Below are 19,731 nucleotides of genomic sequence, written 5' to 3'. Positions count from 1 at the left end.
ACTACGGAAGTTGATTGCCCCATCTTCCTTCCGAGGAGTGGCTGGTGGGTTTGAACCGCCAGCCTTCTGGTTAGCAGTCAAGTGCCTAGGCACTATGCCAACAGAGCTACCATCAAAACCTATAGTTAAATAATATCTTTACCTCAATCCACTAAAGTTCAAGAACCTTACATTACTAAAATTCCATTGCAATCCTTCTTAACCTACATGCTCTTGTTGTCATGCCTCTCATTCTATTTTTAACATATATGGCATGGCTTTTGTGGTTTTGTAGAAGCAGTGTTCATTTATGTTTAACCACATATTAATCTTTTTTTCCTCCCTGTTCCATCTTGCGTCTTAGATAATTTTCTTTCTACCTGAAATAATTCTTTCAGTATTTCTTACAGGGAAGATCTTCTTGTGGTAAGCTCTCTCAGTTTTGGCTTTTATGAAAAATATTTCTTTCATTTTTGTTCTTGGACAGTATTCTCAGTTGATATAGAATTCTAAATCTGTAGTTATTTTCTGCTAGTAAGCTATATTCTGGCTTCCAACTGTTGCTGTTTTAGAAATTAGCTTTCATTCTGATTGTTGCTACCTTCAATGTATTCTGTCCCTTCGCTCTGCTTTGACTTTGACTCCTTTGTCTTTACTGTTCTGGAACTTTGCTACTACATGTCCCTTATAGATTTATGTTTTTCCCAGCTCAGAATTTGTTGTTGGACATAATCTATACAAAAAGAAAAAACCGGCGACTCATAGTGACCCCACCTTCGGTTTCCGAGGCAGTATCACTGTGGAAGTAGATTGCCCAGTCTTCCTTCTGAGGAGTGGCTGGTGAGTTTGAACCACCAGTCTTCTGGTTAGCAGTCAAATGCCTTAGGCACTACATCACCAGAGCTTCCATAATCTATACATTGGAGTTTTTATCAGTTCTACAAAATTATCAGGTGTTTTGTCTTTAGATATTTTCTCCACCCCATGCTTTCTCTCTTCTCTTTTAGGAATTCAGATTAAAGTATATGTTAATCCTTTCTCTTTCCTCTGATTTTTTTATAAATATTTCCCATGTTTTTTGTTTTTTGTGATATTTTAGACATTTTTTTTCTGATTTCTTTTGCAAATACAAAATCTTTGTTCAGTTATATCTTTAATGCAACCAAAGTACTCATTGCATTTTAAATTTATCATTGTGTGTTTAATAATCTAGAAATTCTATTTGAGTCTCTTTCAAATAAGCTAATCTACTTTTATAGTTTACGATCCTTTGCAGATACTTTCAAATGTGACTTTTATTCCTTTGAGTCTAATAATAATTTTTTATAATCTTTGTCTGATAATACCAGGATCAGATTGATTTTGGGGTCAGTTTTTACTGCTTGTTGTATTTGTAGCTTTTTATTCATAGTGGCTTATTTCCTTGTATAAAAAATAAACGCATTACCATTGAGTTAATGCTGACTCATAGCAACCCTATAGAACAGAGTAGCACTTCCCCTTAGGGTTTTCAAGGCTGTAATCTTTATGGATTGTTGTTGTTGTTTGCCGTCGAGTCGGCCCCGACTCATAGCGACCCCTCCTTGGGTTTCCAAGGCAGTATCACTACTGAAGCATAGTGGCTAAAGCACTTGACTGCTAACCAGAAGCCTGGCAGTTCAAACCCACCAGTCACTCCTTGGAAGGAAGGTTGGGCAATCCTACTTCCGTAGTGATACTGCCTCGGAAACCCAAGGAGGGGTCGCTATGAGTCAGGGCTGACTCGATGGCACACAACAACAACAATCGTTATGGAAGCAGAGTGGCACATCTTTCTCCTGCAGAGTGGCTGGTGGGTTCAACCCACTGACCTTTTGGTTTGCAGCTGACTGCTTTAACCACTGTGTCACCAGGGCTCCTGTTTCCTTTTATCTGTGGTTATATTTGACTGTGGTGGTAATTGGCCTTTGAAAAAATATGGTTCCCTAAGGCCTAAGATGGGAGCTCTGGTAGCGTAGTGCCTAAGGCACTTGACTGCTAACCAGAAGGCTGGCAGTTCAAACCCATCAGCCACTCCTCGGAAGGAAGATGGGACAATCTTCCATAGTGATACTGCCTTGGAAACCTAAGGAAGGGTCGCTATGACTTGGGTCCGACTCGACGGCCTATAACAACAACAACAAAGCCTAAGATAAAGGTTTTTTTCTTCAGAGAGGATTTGTATTTACTCCTGCCAGGTGTCTGGAGACATCTCAGTCTGGGACCACTTTAAGCTAAATTTATGGCTTGAAGCCATAGACAGATATCTATTTTCCTGGACCTCAGTTCCCAATGAGGGTTGGCACTTACATTTCTAGCACCAAAGCAATTCATCCAGCAGTTCTTTGAAGATAAGGAAGACTTATTTATTCTTGCTCACACTTACCCTGAAGACTCCAAGCTTCACATAATGAAGTCTGTGTGTTGATGGTGGTGGAGTGGACAGGAAAGGTCTATCAGATTACCTCCTGTGGACCCTGAGCTTTCCCCTTTATCCGCCATCAGAACCTCAATTTATTTTTATAACTGTTTCTTCCAGATAGGTAAATGCACTAAAATAAAAGCATCTTGTAATGCATGCTCACTTCTCTGGGCAAGGCCATCAAGTATAGTTGTTCAGGTTGTGTACTGTACAGTAGCATCACATCTTAGGGAGGACCAGTCAGCTACAGATATGTTTATTCTGAAACATGCTTGCGTTTATGTTACAACTTTTGGTCTCAAAGCTAGGAGACTATTATATTTTAATAATTTCCCAATAGATGACAGCTAAACTCCTTCTTCTAACAAAATCAAGATATTATGACCATTTTTTTTTTTTGACAAAGAAGAAGTAGTGTTTCATTCTAAGTGGTATTTTTCTATCTTAGTTTCTTAGTGCTTCTGTAACAAATGTACCACAAGTAGGTGGCTTTAAAGAACAGAAATTTATTTTCTTACAGCTCCAGGAGGCTAAAAGTACAAATTCAGGGCACCTTCTATGGGGGAAGATCCTTGTCTCTCTCACTTTCTGTAACCCCCGCATTCCTCAGTTTCTTGGCTGTCTTCACATGCCATCTCTCTCTTTCTCCCCTCCTTTGTTTTCCACCCCATTTGTGCTTGCTTCTGCATCTCATCTTCCAATAACTCAAAAGTAATTATGTTTAGGACATACCCAACACGAATGTGGCCTTTTTAACATAGTAAAGAAAATCTGTTCCCAAATGGGACTACATCCACACGTATAGGGGTTAGGATTCCAACACATTTTGGAGTGATGCAATTCAATCCATAACTGTCTTTACCTAAACTTGATCGGGCTACCCTAGGTATTGCTCTACCCCTCCAGGTGGCTCTTGGAACCAGAGTGCTCCCTTCGACATTGAAGTTTACTTACCTAAAGCTCCCTTTTGCTTTCAGTCTATGTCTCTGCCTTTGTGTGGATTCACGTTCCTATTGCAGTGTTCTGTATCACACATTCCTGGAAGCCACCATATGCCCATATATTGATAAGGCTGCGGGAAGACAAGGTACACCTAACATGGTGACTGTTCCCTTGCCCAGTAGGGGAGAAGAGCAGCAAACACAAACCAACTTGATATGGGAAGAGTTTTGACAATGTGCTAAGGGAATGGGCAGAGAGAACAGAAGCAAGCTGTTCTGTATTGGTCAGCCCAGCGATGGAGGAGGCAGAAGGCAGCACTGTGGCCTGAATCAGTGCTTTGGATGCCTTGTGACCCAATTCAGGGTACCTATGGCACTGAGCCTTCCCAGATAGTGTTTGTAAACTGTAAAACATCTTTTTAAAGGCAAAATTTGAAGACTTTATCCAGATAAGCCTGTCAGAGTAGGTGGTTAACATTTCTTTGTAAAAGAAAAAGACAGGAGCAAAAAATGAGTTAAAATACCAGTGTGATTGTCATCATTTGGTCCCAGGCATGAGGTGTGATGGGGTAGTTGCTGCAGTTGGGGTCTTCAGGAAAATAAGAAACTATAGTTCTGAAAGGCATCTGTGAGAGAATGAGTTTGCTGAGATTTCATTTCCACGGGTCCTGGATTCATACTGTGTTTGTGCTTATTTCCACACAGGGAAGCTCTTTGTGCTGGAGTCTCAGAATGGCTCTCAGGGCCTGGCACTGGAGGCAGCTCGGCTTTCCTGTAAGAGTAGGGGTGCCCACCTTGTGTCTGCAGACGAGCTGCGGAGAGTGGTCCAGGACTGCACCTTCTCAGTGTGCACCACAGGCTGGCTCGCAGACGGCACCCTTGGGTAAGTCAGTGAGCCAGGATTGAGACACTAGTGTGGACTAAAGTGCGGTGGGCAGTGACTTCCAGCATTTCTTCAAAGTCTTGTTTTGAGTTCTTAGACAAAAGCATTTTTCTGGCATTCTTTCAGTTTTATTTTTCCCTTTACTTGTTACTTGAATTTCCTTTTTAAGTTATAAAAATAATGCACTCTGATAAAATTTTAAGGTAATACATACGTGTGTGTGTGTGTGTATGTGTGTGTGTATATATATATGAGTGGCTAAGGCCACTTGACTACTAACCAGAAGGCTGGAGGTTCAAACCCACCAGCCACTCCTCGGAAGGAAGGTTGGGCAATCTACTTCCGTAGTGATACCGCCTCGGAAACCCAAGGAGGGGTCGCTGTGAGTCAGGACCAACTCGGTGGCACATAACAACAACAACTATATATATATAGTATACATATATATATATACACACACATACAAAGGACAGTGAGTTTCGTTTTTTTTTTCCCTATGTGACTCTTTTTTTATTTTTTTATAGTGATGTGGGTGAAAGTTTACAGATAAAATTCATTTTCCACAGAGCAGTTCATAACACATTTTGTTTCATGACATTGACTGTAATCCTCACAATGTAACAGCTCTCTTCCCACTTCCTCCCTGTGTCCATAATAACTGTCTTTACCTAAACTTGATAGTGCTACCCTAGGTATTGCTCTACCCCTCCAGGTGGCTCTTGGGACCAGAGTGCTCCCTTCGACATTGACAGTGAAGCAGTCACCTCTTCCCTGTGTCTTTCCCTCCCATGCACTCCCACTCCCCGCCCCAGCTGTCTCCCTGTTCAAACACTGCCCTTCTATTCTCCCACGTTTGATTGCTCCAAGGAGTGTATCTCCCTGATGTAAATGTTCTGAGTGTATATTCTTTATCCTTCTTCTCTATGGATATTTATTTACATATATATGTATAAGCCATTACCCATCTGTCCGTTTGTCACACTGTAATAGCTTGCATCTTGCTGTGATGCTGGAAGCTATGCCACTGGTATTTCAAATACCAGCAGGGTCACCTATGATCGACAGGTTTCAATAGAGCTTCCAGACTAAGACATACTAGGAAAAAAGGCCTGGAAATCTATTCCCCAAAAGTAGCCAATGTAAACATGATGGATCACAAGAGAATATTGTCCAACTCACTTACTTTGGATGTGTCATAGGAAAAGATCACTCATTAGGGGAGAACATTGTGTTTGGTGAAGTAGAGGAGCATTGAGGGTGAGAGAGACTCTTGGTGAGATGAATTGGTCCAGTAGCTGCACTAATGGACTTGAACATGCCAGTAATCATGAGGATAACACTAGAGCAGGCACAGTTTCATTCTTTTCTGCATGGTGTCACCATGAGTTGTAGTCAACTTGATGGCAAGTAATAACATATGTATAGGAAGATGGTAAGTATAACAAGAAATACAGACACAAATTCCTTCACCCCATGGGAGAAAGACATGGCAATTTGCTTCTGTAAATATTAAAGCCTAGAAAACCCTATGGGGCTTCTGTTTGACTCTGTCACATTAGGTCACTATGAGTTGGAATGAACTTGAAGGTACCTAACAGCAATGACTCCCATTGACAGGTGGGGTATATGCCCCCTCCCTTTAAATTAGGGCAGCAGGTTGTTCCCATGAATGGTAGATACAACAGAAGTTGTTGCTTTGTGACTTCTAAGGTTAGGTCAGAAAAATCCACGTACTTTTCACCTGGACTTCTGGAGACACTTTTTTTTTTTTTAAACTGTGATTTGGGTGAAAGTTTACAGAGCAAATTCATTTTCCATACAGCAGTTCATACACATTTTGTTCTGTGACATTGATTGCAGTTCCCATAATGTAAAAGCTCTCTTCCCACTTTCTCCCTGTGATTATCTTTTTTCCTTGGTCTTTCTTTCCTACATATTCCTGCCCTCTGAGCCATCTCCCTATGCAAATACTGCACTTCTGACCTCCCATGATTGATTGTTCTAAAGAGTGTAACTACTTGATGTAATTGTTCACCTTATGTTGTTGTTGTTATGTGCCATCAAGTCAGATCCGACTCATAGCGACCTCTCCTTGGGTTTCTGAGGCAATATCACTATGGAAATAGATTGCCCAACCTTCCTTCTGAGGAGTTGCTGGTGGGTTTGAACTGCTAGCCTTTTGGTTAGCAGTCAAGTGCATTACGCACATACCTGTCTGTTGTTTGGCTGGAAACCACAGGAGTGAGTTCAGTTCCAGGCCTGAAAGGTGACTATGGGCCATAGTCTTAGAGGTTTTTCCAATCTCTGTCAGACCAGTAAACACAGTCTTTTTTATGATTGAGTATTTTCCACATTTTTCTCCCACTTTATCCAGGCTTTCTTGCACTTACCCCTTTCCAAGTGGTTGACAGTGGTAGCTGGGCACCATCTAGTTCTTCTGATCTCATGGTCATATAGGCTGAGGTTCACATGGTCCACTAGTCCTTGGAGGCACTTGCTTTTTAGCTTTCAGTTCCCATGTAAGAATTCTGACTACCTTGAGACATTATGCTGTGAGAAAGCTGAGGCTTCATGGAGAGGCCCCATGTAGGTACTCCTACTGACAGCTCCAGCTAAGGCCTGTCTGATAGCCAGCATTAACTGATAGAAATATAAGTAAAGATGCCTCCAGGTGACTCTATTCCTGAGCTGTTGCTTTATCTCTAGCTTATGAGGTTTCCTAGCTAAGGCCCTAGACATTATAGAGCAGAGACAGGCCCTTCCTACTCTGTGTTATCCGAGTTCCTCACCCAGAAATCATTGAGCAGAAGTAATTTCTGTGGTCACCTAGGAGAAAAACTTTCCAATAGTGCCAGTACCTGTTTTTTGAGTTGTACTCAGAGAAGGCGGAAGCCATTGCTCTTTCTCCCTCATGACATGGGAATATGAAAAGCAAAACACATTCCAAAATAACTTTGATTGATAATAACCCTGAAGTTGTCTTTCTGGCGGAAGGTCATGGGTCGTGGAGAAAATACACAGCCACCTGACTCATGTTTCTAAAATGTGACAAGTGTGAAACAGCAGTTGAATAAAGAGAAGGACAGCCAAAACTACTCCAAACCTTTCCATTTAATCTGGAACTGTGGTCATTTCTGCCATATATTTTATGCCCACCCTCCTAAATGGAAAAAATATGCCCCATGCTTGCATGTTTCTATAATGAGATCAAGTGTGAATATTCTCATAACTCTGTTAATATAATTTCATGAGATAACTAGGATACTCAGATACTGTAAAGAGCCGGATTAGAGCTAGGATTAGGTCTCTATGCATTATAAGTCAGGACTGCATCGTCAGATCTGTAAGGTGTTAAGATACATTAGTGGACCTCTACATGCTGAGATGATAAATTCTCAAACCCTCATTGCCGTCGGGTTGGATCCGACTCATAGCGACCCCTTCTTGAGTTTCCAAGGAGGTATCACTATGGAAGTAGATTGCCCAACCTTCCTTCCGACATGCTGAGATGATATTTCTTTATAAAGCAAATATAATTATTTGTTATTTACTACATAACATCTTTTTAAAATAGTTATTTTTTCCATTTTGGTGTTTCTGGAACCAGGAAGTATCTGATGATTATTAGTACATACATTTCCTGTTTTTTTCCCGTATCATACTCCCAGTCCTGTACACAATTCTCAAATGCATGGTGCTTCTTGTCATTGAGGGCATGGTAGACATATAGTAGATCTGATCTGTATCTCCATGAGTGCATGTTGAGTATACAGATAAGCAGAATTGCCTAATTAATCACTGCAGAGTTAGGCTGAATGTCTCATCAGCATTGGGTTGTTTCACAGGCAATTAGGTATGTACTTTTATTTTTTTATACATATGACAATTCTGTAGGAAACTTCACATTTGCTTTCTTTTTAAGCCAGCTTTCAAAAGGCAAAGCCAATTGTGTCTTTCAAAGAATATAGAGCTATGATTATCTGAGAGAGTCACGTTCCTACACAGTAGACACATACAAGGCAGGTCTCTAGAGAAAGACGAAAGCTATCTTTTGGGTTTTTTTTAATGGTTTGTTTTTATAATCACAAAAACTATTCTTTCAACCTCAGATATGAACTGAATATACTGTCAATGCCTTGGGGTCAAACTGTGGTCCTCTCTGCCTGATATTTTAGGTCCATCATCCTAAATAGACATATTGTGCCCCATGAATGCACATTTCTGTAGTGTAGCCAAAAATCTTCCTGTAAGGAAAACACCATGCACAAACGACCTCACTATCAAACATTTAAAAAACAAAAAATACCAGTCTTACATATATCCTTTCATAGAATAGAGCTTTACCATTTGTCAAATGAAGAAATCATATTTGGAGATCTCTATCTCAGAAACCCCAGCTTTCTGACTCTATGGTTCCATGAATTTATTCCTGTGGGGTTTTACCTTCCTCTCTGGATTTACCTAAATGTTTTTTTTTTTTTTTTTTTTCCCATGGAGAAAAAGAGAGGATAAAATGAAAACTGTATATCCAATGGCAGTAATCTTGTCCAAGTAAATAGAAATGTCCATGGAAGGAGTTGGGTCAGTGTCCCATGGTGGCATTCCCAGGTGCAGTGTATGTGGTCTAATAAAAGATAATTGTTAGAAGTCTAAGATTCAAGTCCAAGCTCTGTACCTTTTCTAGCTGTGTGATTTTGAGCAAGACCCACTTACCTTAGTTTACACATTTGTGAAATGATAATGAGTAAAAATAATAAGTACTGGTTATGTTGAGATGGAATTGGTGGGTGACTGCAAATAGTTAAGCAGTGAACTGGTAACTGAAAGATTGGTGGTTCATACCCACGCAGAGGCACCTTAAAAGAAAGGCATGGTGATCTGCTTCTGAAAGGTCACAGCTATGAAAATCCTATGGGATACAGTTTTACTTTGAAATACATGAGGTCACCATGAGTCGGAATCAACTTGATAGCAACTGGTAAGGTATAGTATAGTATAGTATGGAATATGTTAGAATTGTTTTTCTTTTGCTGAGGATAACTTAACAGCTGAACAAAATATTTTAATATCTGCTTGAAAGCATGAGAAAGCTCACAAGATAGTACGGATTTATCAGGCCAGACTCCTGAGGAGGGTGGAGACCTGGAGTAGTAAATCCAGAGTTAGGTGGCTGCTTGTCTCCTGAGAGCTTTTACAGATTGCAAAAAGAGTGGCTAAAAAGCTGAGTAACCATTGTGATAGTTTGTGGAACCAGGGAGACAAAAATTCAAATTCAGGTTCTGTAAGAGGAGTCTCTTGCTTTTGGTAAGGAACTGCAGCAGCATAGCTCTGTATCCTCTGAAACCAAATTTGGTTTGATCTAAAACTGGAAAACTGGTGTTCCAGATGCTAGCCTCAAACTATTTCAGCAAACAATTTTGCAAATATAGGATCTCTCACACAATATAAAATAACAAGTTACATGAGAGGATAAGGCTATACAAATAAAAATCAGCAAAAACAATACCCAATGAAATAGATCCATGAAAACTCCAGATGTTATCATTGTTCCATGTAGACTTTAAAATAACTGTCTTTATAATGTTCAAAGATATAAAAGATAACAAAGATAATTTTGACAGAAGACTAGAAACTATAAAAATAACCAAATACAAAATCTATATCTGAAAAATACAATAACTAAAATTAAGAACTTAATGGATAAATACAACATCCCATCAAAAAGAACCAAAGAGAAAATTAGTGAACGGGAATATTTCAGAAGCAGATATCTAGAATAAATGACACAAGAAAAAGAAGATGAGGTGAAAGGCAAAGAAGATATATGTAATTGGGATCCCGAAAGAAGAGAAGAGAACAAAAGCAATATTTAAAGAGATAATAACTGGGAATGTTCCACAACTGAAGAAAAGCGTCAAGGCACACACATTCAAGAAGTCCTACATAGTCCAGTAAAAGAAACTTAGGCACATCATGCTGAAGGTACCATGGACTGCCAAAAGAACTAACAGATCTGTCCTGGAGGAAGTACTGCCTAGATGCTCCTTGGAAGCGAGAATGGCCAGACTTCCTCTCACCTACTTTGGTCATGTTGTCAGAGGGGACCATTCCCTGGAGAAGGATGTCATGCTTGGTAAGGTGGAGGGTCGATGAAAGAGGGGAAGGCCTTCAACGAGATGGATCGACACGGTGGCTGCAACAATGGGCTCAAGTATAGCAGGGATCATGGAGCTGGTGCAGGATCGGGCGGTGTTTCATTCTGCTGTGCGTGGGGTCGCTGTGAGTCGGAAACAACTCCACGGCACCTAACAACAACAACAGGCACATCATAGGAGCTCTGGTAGCATAGTGCCTAAGGCACTTGACTGCTAAGCAGAGGCTGCTGGTTCAAACCCACCAGCCTCTCCTCGGAAGGAAGGTTAGGCAATCTACTCCCGTAGTAATACTGCCTCGGAAACCCAAGGAGGGGTCACTATGAGGTGGATCCGACTCGTCAGCACATAACAACAACAGATGCATCGTGAGAAAACTTACCAGAATAAGACATGAATAAAAAAAAATTAAAAGCAGTAAGAAGGAAAAGAGAGATTACCTTTTCAAAGGTACAATAATAAACTGATAAAGAAAGTGTAAAGACAAATGATACCTTCAAAGTTCTGAAAGAAATTATCTGCCAGTATGGAATTCTGTATAACCTGTGGAAATGTCTGGCAAGAATAAAGGTAAAATTAAAAGATTTTTAGACACACAAAGCTGAGAGAATTCATTATAAGCAGACTCACACTAAAAGAAACACTAAAGGGTAACCTTTAGGCAAAAGGAAAATAATTGCAAGTGGAAGACTTGAGAAGCAGAAAAAATAAAGAGCAATGGAAAAGCTAAATATACGGGTAGATTGATATTGTATAATTGTATAAAGCAGTAATACCACTAAACAGTGGTGTTCTGGTTACCTAGTACTGCTCTGACAAGAATACACCACAAATGGGATGGCTTAAACAAACAGGAGTTTATTCTTACAATTTGGAGGCTTTAAGTCCAAGTTCAAAGTGCCAGGCTCTAGGGGCTGGGTAAAAGCCCCTCAGTCTTGGAGTCCAGTTCTGCCTCCTGCTCCCAGCCCACCGGAGCTAGAGGCGTTTCTTCACTCAGACAGCTGCTGGCTGCTGAGGCTAAGAAGCCCAAGGTTGACAAGTCAAAAGGCACAGTCCCGATGTTACCAAACCACACGGCAGGCCATTAACTCAAGTCCATTGTAAGACTCAAGGTTGGCAGAGCATAGCAGGCTGCTGAGCAATGACGTGGCTACATGCAGGGTCCAAGCATGCCATAGGCTAGAGACCATTCCTAAAGCTGCTGCTTATATATGGGAAGCAGACCACGCACCCAAAGCAGCTACTCAGCTGCTTGTGGTAGATCCCGCCATGGAGTTGATTGTCAGTCTCATCATGGGGAATAACTACCATCAGCTGCCCAGCCACTTAACCAGGGCCAGCCAAGTTGACACACAAACATAACTACCACAAATGGTATATAAATTTGGAAGTACTTGAAGTACACCATCAGAGCTCCTTTTGTTTTTTATATTTAAGTATACTAAGTATTTTAAGTTGTATTGTTGGGGAAGAGGCCAAAAGTAGCTTTAAATTTTAACAAGTCAAAGAAAGATTTTGTAACTTTTGGAATAATCACTAAGAGAATAGTAAAAGGTTGTATAACTTCCAAATATCTTAGTTATCTAGTGCTGCTATAACAGAATTACCACAAATAAGTGGTTTTGACAAACAAATTTATTTTCTTACTGTTTCCAAAAAACAAACAACTCACTGCCATTGAGTCAATTCTGACTCATAGTGACTCTCATTGGGTTTCCAAGGCTGTATATCTTTATGGAAGCAGACTGCCCAATCTTTCTTCCACGGAGAAGCTGGTGGTTCTAACAACTGACCTTTTGGTTAGCAGCCAAATGCCTTAACTACTACATAAACCAAAAACTAAACTCACTGTTATCAAGTCGATTTTGACTTATAGAGACCCCATTGGGTTTCTGAGGTGGTAAATCTTTATGGAAGTCGATTGCCCTATCTTCCTTCTGTGGAACGGCTGGTGGATTTGAATACCCAGCCTTCTAGTTAGCAGTCAAATGCCTTAGGTACTGCACCATCTAGAAATCTGAATTCAGAGACCAGCTCTAGGGAAACGCTTTGTCTCTTTGTCAGCTCTGGAGGAAAGGCCTTGTCTCATTTGCGCTTCTGCTGCTAGGCATCTCTCTTCCCCCACCTCTGCTTGTCCCTTGCTTATTTAACTAACTGACTAACTAATTCACTGCCATTGAGTCAGATCCAACTCATAGCGACCCCTCCTTGGGTTTCCAAGGCAGTATCACTATGGAAGTCGATTTCGCAATCTTCCTTCTGAGGAGTGGCTGGTAGGTTTGAACTGCCAGTCTTCTAGTTAGCAGTCAAATGCCACTACACCACCAGATATCTCAAAAGAAATTGATTTAAGACACACCCTACACTGATACTGTCTCATTAACATAACAAAACCCATTCCCAAATGGGATTCTAATCACAGGAAAATGGGTTAGGATTTGTAACACATTTTTTGGGATATACATTTCAATCCATGACACAAATTAATGTGTAAGAAAAAGCATATATATATTCAAACTTTCCAAAATGGAGAAACAGAAGGAAAGAAAAATAAAGAGAGCTTTGTACAATGGCAGATTTAAATACAAGGAGATCTATGATTACATTGAATATAAATAGACTAAATACTCCAATTAGAAAACAAAGATTGTTAGATATATTTTTTAAAATTTAACTATATGCTATTTACAAAAGATATCCCTAAATAACTCATGGGACAGAAAATAAATTATAATAAAAATTAGCATATATTTATAACTGACTGATACTGGAAAATATATCCAAACTTGTGAGGCACTGCTAAAGCTATATCTAGAAGAAAATCTAAAGCAGAAAATTTTTCGATTACAATATATAACAGGATGAAAGTTCATATACTAATGATCCATCTTAAGAAGTTTGAAAAAGAACAGCAAAACAAACCCCCTTGAAAAAAGGGAACTGTAATGCTATCTCATTGGAGTTTTAATTTACATTCCCCTGATGATAGATAATGTTAACTATCTATTCATATTCTTACTGGTGGCAATTCAGAAAATTTCTTTTGTGGAGTACCTGATTATATATTTTTTTTCTTATTTATTTATTTATTATTTGGGTGACGATTTACAGAGCAAATTCACTTTCCATACAGCCGTTCACATATACTTTGTCTCATGTCTTGACCACAGTTTACCACAATGCAACAGCTCCCTTACCACTTCCTCCCCTTAGTTACCTCTTCCCAGTGACCATCCCTCCATACTCTCCTGCACCCTGAGCTGTCTCCCTGTGCATAAGCAGCCCTTCCTTCTCCCATGATTGTTCTCTCCAGGACGTGTGTCTACTTGAGGTAAACGTTTAACTCACATGCCTGTACATTGTTTGGCTGGAAACCACAGGTGTGGGTTTAATTCCAGACCTGAAGGGCAGCTAGGGACCATAGTCTCAGTGGTTCCACCAGGCTCTATTGGACCAGCAAACCTGGTCCTCACCTTTTTTTTTTTTTTTTTCCCCTCCAAATGATTTTGAGTTTTGTTCCACATTGTTCTCCCTCTCTATGCAGGATCTCCTACATCCCTTCCAAGTGGATGACAGTGGTAGCCAGGCACCATCTAGTTCTTCTGGTCTCATAGTTGTATAGATTGGAGATCGGATGGTGTACCAGTCGCTAGGACTGATTGTTTCCATTAATTTTGGTTTTCTTCCTTCTTCTTTGCTCTTGACAAGGAGAGACCCATTATTGCATCTAGATGGCAGCTTGCTAGCTTTTAAGATCCCAGTCACTACTTGCCAAAGTAGGAGGTGGAACAATGTTTTGTATAGTATGTTATGCCAATTGAGCTTGATGTCCCCTGTGACTGTGGTCCCAAGCCTGCAGGTTCAACTACTTGGTCCCTCTGGGTAGCTGGCTGTGACCAAGCAGTGACCACAACCTTGCCCCTTGTCAGCTCTACTATACACCTGGGAATTTTGATCATTCATATAAACTTATAGGACCATTGTCTGCCAACCCTATATATGATCTTGGATACACTCCCCATTTCATAGACATACTTAATCATTTAGCTTGTCCACCTATCTATCCATCCATATACCCATGTTTGCCTTCACTGACAACTCAGTACTGTATATGCAAAAGGGTTCATATTTGTTGTCTGTACTTCCCATGTACCTCTCTATGTCTTTCTCATCCTCAATGCTGCCATATTGGTCACTCACATTTGGTACATTGCCCTTCTCTTCACCCAAATCAATATTTATCTCTATCTAACTAACAGCGTTCCCTCCCCTCCCCTCCCACCCCTGGTAACCAACAAAGAAAATTTCCTTCAATAGATAAACTTTTCCTTAACTTTTACAATAACAGACTAATACAATATTTGTCCTTTTGTGATTGACTTATTTCACTCAGCATAATGTCCTCATGTTACCATTTCCTTTTTGCTGTTGTTTTAGTATATGCTGAATATTTGTGCTTGTCCTCTTTTTTATTGTGATGTGAAGGTTAATCATTTTTCTTTGAGGTTACCCTATGATTTATAATTTTATCCACGAGTTTAGAACAGTCCATTCTGTCTTTCAACTTTCTTAACTTCCTCACCATTTAGAAATTCACAGTCTTTTCCCTCTTTTTGTTTATAGTTGTCCTCACTTGCCAATATTTTGTTTAATTTTTAATTAAATTATTATTACATATATATTTTCTAATTGATGTGTAGGCATTTTGTAACTCTAGATAGGAGTCTATTGTCAGATATATTGCATTGTTAATATTTTCTCCTAGGCTGTAGCTTTCCTTTATTGGTGCTTTTGATGAGCAGAGGTTTTTAATTAGGATGCAGTCCTATTATTTAATATTTTCTTTCATAAATTGGTACCTTTTGTGTTCAAAGAAAATTTTGCATCCTTCTCCCAAGGTCATAAAGATGTTCTCTTTTAAACCACCTGACTGAGCTCTTGCTCCTCACCACCACCCATGGAAATTGCTTTTGTAAATGACTTTTACTTGGTCAAATTCAATCATCTTTTGTTCTTCTCCTACTCAGTTTTTTTTTGGGGGGGGGCGGTATACTCATTTTCAAGGTGATCCCATCCATACCATGAGTTTAAATACCATCCTCAACCAGCAACTCCCAAAGTTATATTTCCAGCCAGGACTTCTCACATGAACTCCAGATTTTTATATTAAATTGCCTGCTCAACATGTCCATTTGGATGTCTAGTAGGTCTTTCAAAGATTAACTTGTATAAATCAAATTTCTGGTTTTCCCCATACTCGTGCTTACATGTGTACACATGCCTACACAACCTTATTCCTCTTACAGTCTTTATCCTGTTAGTAAACAGCAGCTTGATGCTTCTAGTTCCTCAGGCCAAACATCTTGGCCTGAATGTCTTCCTGTCTTTCATTCCCCACATCGAATCCATCAACAAATCCTATCAACTCCATCTTCAAAATACATGCAAAATCTAACCCCTTCTTATCACCTCCACTGCTTCTAGCTTGGTGCTAGCCACATTTCTCTCTCATGTGGATTATTGCCGTAGCCTTTCCAGTAGTTTCTTTGTGTCTGCCCTTGCCCCTTTTAAAAGGAATGATCCTTCTAAAATGTATGCCAGTCACATCACATCTCTCCTCAAACACTCTAGTGGCACTCACTTCACTCAGAGTAAAATCTACAGTTCTTATCATGGTTTACAAGGCCCCACAGGATCTGCTCTCCCACTCCCTCTGTGACCTCATTTCCTACTATTCTCTCTCTTTCTCCTTCAACTATAGCCACAGTGGCTTCTTTGTGGCTCCTCAGTCACCCTACGATTGTTTACTCCTTAGGAACTAGGCAGCAGAAATGTGCTTTGATTCTACTTGGCCAACTCTTTTGCCATCTTTAAGGCTTTGTTCAAATCTTAATCTTCTCAATGATATTTACCCTAAAAACTGTTTCCTACCCTCACTTTCTCCTCAGAATCCCAATCCCCACAACCTGCATCATTTTCTAACATACTGTGTAATTTATATACTGTTAATTGTCTCCCTTTAATCTCTTGTTCCTTGATGTGTCCTTAGCACCTAGCACCATACCTGGCAAATAGTAAATGTGCACTTAATATTTGTTAAGTGCATTGAATAAGTAATAGCACAAAAATAGAATTAAGAGGTTTTATTGTACAGAGAAAGAGAGCCCTAGTGGTGCAGTGGTTAAAGTGCTCATCTGCACACTGAAAGGTCAGAGGTTTGCACACACCACCTGCTCTATGGGACAAAGATGTAGCAGTCTGCTTCCATAATGATTTAGCCTCGGAAACCCTATGGGACAGTTCTGCTTTGTCCTTTAGGATTGCTGTAAGTCAGAGTTGACTTGATAGCACTGGGTTTTCTTATTATACAGAGGAGTCCCTGGGTTGTACAAATAGTTGACACATTTTGCCAATAACCGAACAGTCATAGGTTTGAGTCCACCCAGAGGCACTTGAGAAGAAGGGCCTGGAGATCTACTCCTAGAAGATCAGCCACTGGAATCCCCGTGGAGCACAATTCTCCTCTGACACACATGGTGTTCCCATGAGTCAGAATCAACTCCACAGTAACTGTTCTCCCGGTTTATTATTCCAAGAGTGCAGCCCCATTTTGAGATCAGTGGTCTTGACCAATGGCATAGGTCCTAGAGACCAGGAGAATCAGAACATCTTGTTTTAAACTGGATTGGATGTTAGGCAAGTTACAAAGGGACTAACATTTATTGAGCCCCTTATGTGTGTATTGTGAATGAATCTAAAACCCACTGTAATGTTCTAGTAGCACTTGAAGTCCTCTAACTTCAGGAAGAGGAGAAAAGAATCAGTATCCACACAAAGCTGACTCCTGTGAGGTGGAGGTCACACGTATCTCCACTTCCAGTCTTTTTACCAATTCTAACACCAGCTGTCCCTCCCACTCTACTTCTCTACTGGGTTTGATAATTCGTTGCAGTGGACACACAGAATTTATAGATCATGCTTACTGTTAAGTGGTTTATTAAGGAAGTAACGGTACAACTCAGGGTCAGGATCAGGAAGCATGTAGGCAAAGTCTGGAAGGCTCCCCAGAAGTGGAAAGCACATGTCTCCCTTCTTCAGCGCAGGACAGCTCTCTCAGCACTTCTTGGCAGTGCAAGCAAACAGACCCTTAGCTATGCCATGCACATCCCTTGTCAGCTATGCAGGTCTCTTCCTGGCCCCCTCAGGATGTGCCTACTCTCAGAATGGGCCTCTCCACTGCTAATTGACTCAGCTGATAGCCAGAGTAGCAGTTTTATTCAGCTCTCTTAGCTGCATTCCCAGCAACAGGTTTCTGCTGTTACCACTGACTGCCACAGAGACTCTTCAGGACCTCTCACAGTCTTCAGTGTTATGAATCTCAACTCCTGTTATAGCTCCTTTAGGAAGCTCCTCACTTCCTCTCTCTCTCCTTTTTTCTCTCTTGCCCCTTTTCTGCTTGTTCCTTTTTCTCTCTGCCCTTCTCTGTGGGGTTGTTTGCATATATAAACAAACTCTTGGTCAGTTTCAAGGCATAACTATCTCACCAGGGCCACAAAATGACCAATCCACTTTTGATAGGCCACAGTCACTTCATTTGCACAGTAGACTGTAGTCACTTCATTTGCATAAGTATATTGACCAATCCCTGCATAGTGTGTAAAATAGACCAATGACAGGGCAAGCTGCAGCCCAGAGCCAGACAAAAAGTGTGACACCATCAAGTTGTTTACAGTTTACCCAAGAAATGTCAGTCAACATGGACAAAAGTAATAAACCCTGTGTGGTAGAAAACTAGGGCAAAGGTAATTCCTCAGGACTTAGAGTGAAAATCTCTCAAGCTGTTCTTCCAAAGAATCAAGGCAAAAGGCTACATAAAGGAACTTGTTTTACCACAGCCTCAGTCCTTACATGGTCTATATGCTCTGCATGCTCCAGCTTCTTTCTTGTGTCCCACCAAAATTTTTCTATGTCTCCTTCTGCATGCAAGTCTCAGCACCAATATCACCACTTCCTCAGAGAAGTCTTCCATGGTAATTCTAGCTGAAATAGATCTCCTCATACTCTGCTCATCTCTGTCAGAGTCCTTCATTCATTTCCTTTTTATCTCCTGTTGCAACTGAAATAATTTAGTTGTTTGTGTTTAGAATCATCCTCACTACAGTGGAGCTCTGGTAGCATAGTGGCTAAAGCACTTGACTGCTAACCAGAAGGCTGGCGGTTCAAACCCACCAGCCACTCCTTGGAAGGAAGGTTGGGCAATCCTACTTCCGTAGTGATACTGCCTCGGAAACCCAAGGAGGGGTCGCTATGAGTCGGGCCGACTCGAAGGCAAACAACAACAACAGTGGAAATTTGTCTTTGTCACTTGTGGATCTCCAGTGCCCAGCACAGAACCTGCACTGTGTACCAACTTAACAAATGTGTGTCAAATGAATAAAAATAAATGCCAGGCACCACTGAGGTTAAGTGTTAGGGATTAGGGAATATATTGCTTCCCAACTCACATTTGAAACCAAGTGAGAGAAGGTATCGAAGGAAAGGAAGAGAAAGATAGGAGTCAGGGGCATAATATCACCTTTATTACTACTGATACTTTATAGTCAACGGCAGAGTCAGACAGCTACAGCCTTCTCTATATGGCAGAGAGAAGATAAGACACAAACTACTGTCTGAGACAGGTAGATCCTAAAAGGAGGAGTAAGGGTAAGATGAGCATGACCACTTTCTCTTGCCTGGGAAAAAGTAGAGGTCAAGGCATGAGGCTAGAAGTGTTACCCTGACAAAGGTCCCTCTGCATGGGAACATGAGAACTTGGAAAGAAATGTTCCCTCCCATTAAGGATCTTGCATACAGCTGTTAAATGGTTCAGCCAAGATTCAGATATATTAGTCTCTGGTATATCTACCACTTCTATATTTTAAGCTTTTCTTTGACCTTTTTTGACAGAGGTGGTGTCTCCCTACTCTTCACCTTTTTCCTTAGGTGGTCTTGCCTGATGCTTCCTCCCTTAATTCTTCTCTCTCTTGACTATGATATTCCTGTTGAATTTCAAACTCCTTTAATATTTCTTTCGTAAGCTGTGTATTATAAGTGAATTCTAAAGAATACATCTCTGTGATGCTGAGATATCTAGTTTAGGATGGAAGTAGTTTATAAATTAATAACTTTTGAGGGGAGAGAGCTTGCCCAGACTCCATTTCCCAGAGGTTTCATAGTTTTTTCTTTGTCTTTTTTTTTTTTTTTTTTAATTGTGATTTGGGTGAAAATTTACAGAGCAAATTCACTTTCCATACAACAGTTCATTGATAACATATGACTTCAGCTCAAGCATCACCT

The 19,731-nt window shown here is 40.4% G+C and overlaps 1 protein-coding gene across 1 annotated transcript in view; it reads left to right on the top strand.

Annotated features, from left to right (window-relative positions):
• Positions 1 to 19,731, top strand: part of SUSD5 (sushi domain containing 5) — a 134,706-nt gene that overhangs the window by 16,411 nt on the left and 98,564 nt on the right. The window contains exon 2 of the mRNA XM_007948668.2: positions 4,066 to 4,243. Within this exon, the coding sequence (XP_007946859.2) occupies positions 4,066 to 4,243 (178 nt within the window). The remainder of the gene's footprint in view (positions 1 to 4,065; positions 4,244 to 19,731) is intronic.

This window comes from Orycteropus afer, unplaced genomic scaffold (assembly GCF_000298275.1).
Source record: "Orycteropus afer afer isolate SDZICR_OR568_19922 unplaced genomic scaffold, OryAfe1.0 scaffold00218, whole genome shotgun sequence".
In the NCBI taxonomy this organism is placed as follows: Eukaryota; Metazoa; Chordata; class Mammalia; order Tubulidentata; family Orycteropodidae; genus Orycteropus; species Orycteropus afer.
This window is presented reverse-complemented; position numbering and strand designations above follow the sequence as displayed.